The 8,310-nt window shown below is 43.6% G+C and overlaps 1 protein-coding gene across 1 annotated transcript in view; it reads left to right on the forward strand.

The window, feature by feature from the left end:
- Nucleotides 1–8,310, forward strand: part of SHC4 (SHC adaptor protein 4) — a 137,336-nt gene that overhangs the window by 37,520 nt on the left and 91,506 nt on the right. Inside the window, exon 2 of the mRNA XM_017544987.2 lies at nt 1,531–1,601. Within this exon, the coding sequence (XP_017400476.1) occupies nt 1,531–1,601 (71 nt within the window). The remainder of the gene's footprint in view (nt 1–1,530; nt 1,602–8,310) is intronic.

Genomic DNA, 8,310 nt, shown 5'->3' on the forward strand with positions numbered 1-8,310 from the left:
AAAGACAAGAATAAAAGAAATACTATTATACAAGAAGTGTCTGGGCAGGTGCCCTGTCCCCACCAGCTCTTGCTATCTTTTGACAGTGTTTTTGCCATTCCCAAGCACAGAGAGACTGGAAAGTCTTCAAAGGAAAGCTAAACAGGAAGCATATCATTTCCAAGGAGCCGACAGATCACTTTCAATTGGACCTCTTGGCTCTGGTACCATTTTTAAAGCAATTCGCAAAGAAGCACTCTCCCTCATCAACGGAGGCTCTGCTGGGAGGACTGAGTCTCATGGCCTCGCCTAGCAAAGCTGCACAGAAGGCTACTGAGTCTGTATCCCTAGGCTGAATTCCTGTCAGCACTCCAGAATCCCGTTTTCAGCTGCCAGCTTGTTATTTCCTGGATACCCCACTAGTGCCTTAAGTCAACGGCTCCCAGACCAATTCGTCATCTTCCCTTCTCCTGGCTTTCCTGTTTCTGGTGATGGCATCACTGTTCCCTCTGCTACCCTGGCTGGAAACGTTGGAGTGAGTCATCCTTGACTCATCCTTCTCTCTAATTCTCCATAGCAAATCAACTGCCGAGTGCTATGGTATCTATTTCCATGATGTCACTTGAATCTATCCTGTCCTTCCTATTGCCACCATCCCTCCTGAGTGTGGGCTGTCATTACTTCCCTCTCCACAGGAGCATTCTAACTTATTCCCTGACGATTAACCCACCTTCACACTGCCGCTGATTTAAGCCTCCTCCGCCGCAGATCTCATTGCATCATGCTGTTGCTAGCAGCCTGCCATGGATCCTCACTGCTCCACAGTAAACATAAACCATCTTTCCACTTTCTAAATCACAATTCCTTTTGCAATACACGGTCTTCAAGCTAACCATACTAATCACTGATGCGGCAAATGACTTTTGTCCTTTCAGGAACTCCCTTAATATTTAAATCACCTGCAAATGATGATAAGATCTTCTGTTACTAAGTTCAGTATCCTATGCGTTTATATACTTGTTCTATCTGCTTAGAAGATTTGACATTCCTGTATTATCTCACATTTATTTTTGCTTCCTCTAATATTCAGGCCTTTGTATGTACCAGGCATTGTTCTGAAAGCTTTATTTACATGTAGGAAATGATTTAACTCTCCTAACAATTCCGATTATGTCCCCATTTTACTAATGACAAAACTGTGATGCACAGAAGTTAACTTGCTGAAGTTCCATAACTAAGAAGTAGCAGAGCCATGATGCAAAGTCACATGATTGGGCCCCAGAACCCACGCTCTTAACCCCTGAACCCACATTTGTCTTTGTTACTTATGTTACCTATATTATGGTTTGGATTTGACTGGTGTTTTATAATTGAATTGAAGCTTTAGGCATGTGTCCATTAATAGTCAGAAATATCAATGGTAGGCGGAGTGTGCAAATGTAACTTGACAGCAGAAGCTGACTTTCCGTGCTTCCTGGGAAGTCACTGTGAAGCTGAGAGACAGCTTCATGGAATTTTTGTCCTACTTCTTTTTTTTTCTTCTTATTCTAGTACATGGGCTGTATTGAAGTGCTGCAATCAATGAGGTCTCTGGATTTTGGAATGAGAACCCAAGTTACAAGGTAAGAAGCCAAAAATGGAAGTGGCTTTGAGGACTATAGTTTAAAGTCACAATAATTTCTCCCATAGGAATTTCATGCAAACTTTCAAAGTCATTATACAATTTTATTCATATAATGAGGATAGAAGTTTCACCCAGTGACCTTCAATGAGTGGCTTTATCTCATTGTGTGAGACTTCTCAACTGTGTGGCAGTGCATCTGTGTTTCGTGTGAGGACTAATAAGATGATAAAGTCTACAGAAATAGCTGGTTTCTCAGGTACCAAAAGTATTTAAAATTATGCCTGGCAGGAAGCCATTACAGAATCAGACCTGTCAAGGAGATGGCAGAAAATAAGACCAAGCAAGAACTTTGAACATCAGAAAGCCCAAGCTTTCCCCAAGCTCTTCCTGACATGAGAACCTGCTTACTCCTTGTCTGGGTCTCCCTCCTCTGTGTACCGTGAGCTGGATGGAACAGTGGAACCAGGGAAGCTTTACCCAGGGTGATCCAGGGAGCTTAGAGGAAGAAATCAGAATCCTTGTTACATGAAGGTCAAGTCAGAAGCAGAAATACAAGGCATGGTTCATTAAAGCCAAGGCCAAAGCAAGGATGGAAAGAAGGAGTGAGTGCAGACTGGTAACCGGGAAAATTGTGAGGTGAGGGAGATGAGGTGAGAGGACTGGATCGATATGAATGGTTCAGAATGAAGACATGGGCATCTGTTGTATGTGGTGCCAAAATGTGTCTCAGGGGCATGCCTTAGTACATCTGTGCTTGTAAGCCTCCTGTTCTGAAGGTAAATGTTTTCATGTAGAGAATAACTCTCCCTAATGCTCATCCCATGAAATTCTGGGCCTACAAAAGTGTCCTGTGGTCTAAAAAATTTAGGGAAAGGAGCCACATCACTCTTTAGGAGAATACAGTATACAATAGTATATTGAAGACCTGAGTCTGGCGCAGTGGCTCATGCCTGTAATCCCAGCAACTCAGGAGGCTGAGGTGGAAGGATTGCTTGAGGCCAGGAGTTCGAGACCAGCCTGGGCAACATAGTAAGACCCCATCTCTACGTGAGCGAAGAAAAAAAAAAAACCAGGCATGGTAGCGCATGCCAGTAGCCCCAGCTACTCGGGAGGCTGAGGCTGGAGGATAACTTGAGCCGGTGAGTTCAAGGCTTCAGTGAGCTGTGATTGTGCCATTGCACTCCTGTGTGGTGACAACAAGACCCTGACTCTTTAAAAAAAAAAAAAAAAAAAGACTGAGAAGTTCTGTGCTGTAATTGAAAAATCTTTAACTTTACCTCAAGATTTTCCTTCTCTGTATGTATGTGTGTGTATATGTATGTATGTATGTATGTATGTATTTATTTGAGATGGAGTCTTGATGTGTCACCCAGGCTGGAGTACAGTGGCGCATTCTCGGCCCTCTGCAACCTCCGAAACCCTGGTTCAAGTAATTCTCCTGCCTCAGCCTCCCAAGTAGCTGGGATTACAGGCATGCACCACCATGCCCAGCTAATTTTTGCATTTTTAGTAGAGACGTGATTTCGCCATGTTGGCCAGGATGGTCTCAATCTCCTGACCTTGTGATATGCCCATCTAGGTCTCCCAAGGTCCTGGGATTACAGGAGTGAGCCACCGTGCTCAGCCTATTTATTTATTTATTTTTAGACAGAGTCTTGCTCTGTTGCCCAGGCTGGAGTACAGTGGCATGATCTCAGCTCACTGCAAACTCCATCTCCTGGGTTGAAGTGATTCTCCTGCCTCAGCCTCCTGAGTAGCTGGGATTACAGGTGCCTGCCACCACACCTGGCTAATTTTCTATTTTTAGGAGAGATGGGGTTTCATTATGTTGGCCAGGCTGGTCTCAAACTCCTAACCGAGGTGATCCACCCCCCTTGGCCTCCCAAAGTTCTGGAATTACAAGTGTGAGCCACCATACCTCGCCTTACCTCAGGGTCTTCTAAATTTATTGGCCCTAGGATCCTTTTCTCATTTAACAAATGTGCATCCCAGGGTTCCATGAAATGTGCCTTAGGAAATGCTGATTTGGACTCTGCCTTATGACACACTCAAATCTGTCTTTCCAAACCTCTCTCAACCTATCCTGGGCATTTCCTCTGGAGTCAAACATATGTAACATAATCCTGTTTTTTTTACTCTTGGTACCTACCTCAGTCACTGGCACTTGGCAGAGGCTCAGTGGATATTTATTGAATAAATTCATGGTTCCATCCGATTACACTTCCAGTATTTGCAAACAGCTAAATTTCCTCTCTCCTTTAAATCTTCTCTTTCACATTCTCAGTTCCTTCAATTACTCTCCAAGTGACATGGTATCTATTTTCCAACCTGTTAGCCCTACTTTGGATGGACATATTTCAGGCTTTACTTCATTTTGATGATTCTTAATCTCGAGACAACCTTTCTTCCAATCCTGAGCAGGCTGCAGTTGTGAGAAAGAGGGCTGATACCCCAGGTATGTACAGGAAAAAGGAATTCCCACCGTCTTAACCTGAGAGCTATGGTCTGAATATGTCCCCACAAAATTTATATATTGAAACTTAATTCCCAGTGAAAATATTAAGAGACAGGGCCCTTAGGAGGTGATTAATTCATGGGCCAGAGCCCTCACAAGTGGGATTAGTGAGCTTATAAAAGAGGTACAAGGGAACTGTTTGCCCCTTCTACCATGTGAGGATGCAGCAAGAAACACCTGTCTAGGAAGCAGCGTGAGCCTTCACCAGACACGAGATCTACTGGGGCCTGAACCTTGGACTTCTCAGCCTCCAGAAATGTAAGAAACACATTTCTATTATTTATAAGTTACCCAGTCTGGGGTATTTTGTTATAGCAGCAGGAATGGACTAAGACATTGAGGATGACCAAATTTCTGTTCATTCACCCATTCATTCATTGATTCATTCTCTTTCACTTGAATGTTTATGGTGTGCCCATAAAGCACCTGAAACTGTTCAAGTATTAAGGATCAAGCAAAGCCTCTACCCTCATGGAATTTACACTGTAGTTGGGGAAACAGACTATAGGAAAGGGAACAAATAAATAAGCAATATGCTTTCAGGTAGGAAGAAATACTTATTTGCTAAAACAGTAAGGCGGGGAAAGAGGATAGAGATTTAGGGAGTGTGTTATTAAATTTATTTTATTTTCTAGTTATAAGATATTGCATGTTTACCTAGACCATTTGGAAAGTACAGAAAAGTATAAAAGAGAAAATTACTCAGAATATCACCTAGAGAGTGTGTCTATTAACATTCTGTGTTTGAAATCCCTTTCCAATATTTTTTTCTATACATGAGCTTATAAAGAATTTTACACAAAATCTGAACACTATTATATACTAAATCTCCCATATTGAGCAATTTCCTGTGGCTAAAAATTCTAAAGCATTTTTTATCATGGTAAAATATACATAACAAAAGTTAGCATTTTAGTCATTTATAAGTGCATAGTTCAGTGGCATTAAGCACATTCACATTGCTGTGCAACTATCATCACCATCTATTTGCAGAACTTTTTCATCTTCCCAAACTGAAACTCTGTACCCATTAAACAATAACTTCTGACCAGGTGTGGTGGCTCATGCCTATAATCCCAGCACTTTGGGAGGCCCAGGCAGGTGGATCACTTGAGTTCGGGAGTTCAAGACTAGCCATACCAACATGGTGAAACCCTGTCTCTACTAAAAAAATACGAAATTAGCCAGGTGTGGTGGCACATGCCTGTAATCCCAGCTACTTACGAGGCTGAGGCAGGAGAATTGCTTGAACCCGGGAGGCGGAGGTTGTTGCATTGAGCTGAGATCGCGCCATTGCACTCCAGCCTGGGCAACAAGAGCAAAACTCCATATCAAAAAAAAATAATAATAATAACAAATTCCCATTCCCTCTTCCTCCCCAGCCCCTGCAACCACCATTCTACTTTCTGTCTCTAAGAATTTGACTGGTCTAAGTATCTCATAAAAGTTGAAACATACAGTATTTGTCATTTTCTGTCTGACTTATTTCCTTTAGCACAATGTCTTCAAGACTGATTCATGTTGTAGCTTGTGTCAGAATTTCATTCTTTTTTACGGTTCAGTACTACGCTATTGTATGTCTGCACTACATTTTGTGTATGCATCTATCAGTCAATAGGCATATGGGTTGTTTTTCTAAAAAAATTTTTATTTGAGACCAGCTTGGCCAATATGCTGAAATCCCATCTCTACTAAAAATACAAAAATTAGCTAGGCGCGGTGGTAGGCACCTGTAGTCCCAGCTACTCAGGAGGCTGAGGCAGGAGAATCACTTGAATCCAGGAGATGGAGGTTGCAGTGAGCTGAGATCGCACCACTGCACTCCAGCCTGGACAGTAAGAGTGAGACTCTGTCTCAAAAAAAATATATATTTAATGACTGCATAATATTCTCCTATTTTCCTCCTCCCCCTCCTCCCCCTCCCCCTCTGCCTTCTCATCCTCCTTCCTCTCTGCCTTCTCATCCTCTCCCTCTCCTCCCCCTCCTCCCCCTCCCCTTCCTCCTCCCCTTCCTCTTCCTCCTCCCCCTCCTCCGCCTACCCTTCTCCTCCCCCTCCTTCCCCTCCTCCTCCTCCTGCTCCTCCTCCTCCTCCTTCTTCTTTCTCTTCTTCCTCTTCTTCATCCTCTTTTTTTTCTTCTTCTTCTTCTATATATAGAGACAGGGTCTTGTTATGTTGGCCAGGCTGGTCTTGAAATTCTGGGCTCAAGGGATTCTCCCACCTCGGCCTCCCAAAGTGCTTAGGATTACAGATGTGATCCACTGTGCCTCACCTCTTCCTCTTCTATTTTTCATCATTATAAGTAATGCTTTGATTAACATAGTATATATATAGATATATGTATATATGTATGTGTGTGTATATATGTATGTGTGTGTGTGTGTGTGTGTGTGTGTGTGTGTATCTTGATTATATTTCCAAAGGACAAATTCTAGAATTAGGATCACTAGTTCAAGCAATATAAATGTTTTCAAGGCTTTTGATATGTATTTTTTTTTTTTTTTTTGAGACGGAGTTTCGCTCTTGTTACCCGGGCTGCAGTGCAATGGCACGATCTCGGCTCACTGCAACCTCCGCCTCCTGGGTTCAAGCAATTCTCCTGTCTCAGCCTCCTGAGTAGCTGGGACTACAGGCACGCACCACCATGCCCAGCTAATTTTTGTATTTTTAGTAGAGACGAGGTTTCACCTTGTTGACCAGGATGGTCTCCATCTCTTGACCTCGTGATCCACCCGCCTCGGCCTCCCAAAGTGCTAGGATTATAGGCGTGAGCCACTGCGCCCGGCCTTTTGATATGTATTGCTGGATAACTCTGCAGACTGTACTAATTGATACCCCCTTTTCCCAGCCATGTATCTGTTTTTATCTACTTAAAAAAACTTTGTAAACTTGTAAGTCTATATTTCCCTGTTATTTGGTAAATAGTAAAAGGTGAACTTTCTTATTTTGCCTCTGCTATGAGGATTCATGTCTAATGTACACACCCAGGTGAAGATGTCTGGTATGGTGTCTGGATATGTCTATACATGATTCAGGCATGGCTGATTGTGTTCTGAGCAGAGTTATGGAAGCTTTTATTTTCAGATTTGGTGGTCGGGAAGTCCTCTTTAAGGAGCGGACATTTGAGCTAAGGCCTGAGTAAAGTAAGGGACCCAGTCATGAAAGTATCTGAGAGAAGGGAGCTGAAGGCAGAGAGAAGATGGCCACGGGTCCATGGTGGCAACATTTGGGCAGGGAGTTTGTCAGAGAGGTTGGGATGGTGGCTCACACCTGTAGTCCCAGCACTTTGAGAGGCCAAGGTGAGAGAATCGCTTCAGCCTAGGAGTTCGAGACCAGCCTGGGCAACACAGTGAAATCCCATGTCTACCAAAAATTAAAAAATTAGCTGCGCATACTAGCTCAAGCCTGTAGTTCCAGATGCTCAGTAGGGCAAGGTAGGAGGATCGCTTGAACCTGGAAGGTCAGAGCTGCAACGAGTTGTGATCATACCACTGCACTCCAGCCTGGGTGACAGAGCAAGGCCCCCTCTTTAAAAAAAAATTAAAATAAATTTTTAAAAGAGTGTGATAGGATATGCACCTTCTCCCAAGAGTGGATGCAAAAACATTCAACAGTTGCCAACTCAGGAGAGGGTAAGGTTGACTGGAGGGAAGGATAAAGTTTTAAAATGTCCTGTGGTGTCAAGTGGTCCTACTTGAAGTCAGGAGGTTCCAGCCACCATTAGACTGGGGACCTATTCCAGGGTGGGTCTTGAAAGCAGTGGGGCTGGTTTCTAAGTGCCAGGGCCAAACATCAATCTCTTGATTCAGAATCCTGTCCCTGTCCTAGCTTCTTGAGCCATTTCCTTGGGGCTTTTTGAATTTGAAATGCTGTGACTTGTAACTACTTGGGACCTGGGACCCCCTGACTCAAAAGGGAGAAGAAGAAACCCCATCAAGCAGAACAGATTTAAAAAAGAGAGAAGGTGGACTGGGCGTAGTGGCACACACCTGTAATCCCAGCACTTTGGGAGGTCGAGGTGGGCAGGTCACGAGGTCAATAGATCGAGACCATCCTGGCCAAAATGGATAGACACCATCTCTACTAAAGATAGAAAAATAGGCTGGCATGGTGATGCGTGCCTGTAGTTCCAGCTACTCAGGAGGCTGAGGCAGGAGAATCGCTTGAACCTGGGAAACAGAGGTTGCAGTGAGC

This window comes from Cebus imitator, unplaced genomic scaffold (genome assembly GCF_001604975.1).
Source record: "Cebus imitator isolate Cc_AM_T3 unplaced genomic scaffold, Cebus_imitator-1.0 Scaffold9, whole genome shotgun sequence".
NCBI lineage: Eukaryota > Metazoa > Chordata > Mammalia > Primates > Cebidae > Cebus > Cebus imitator.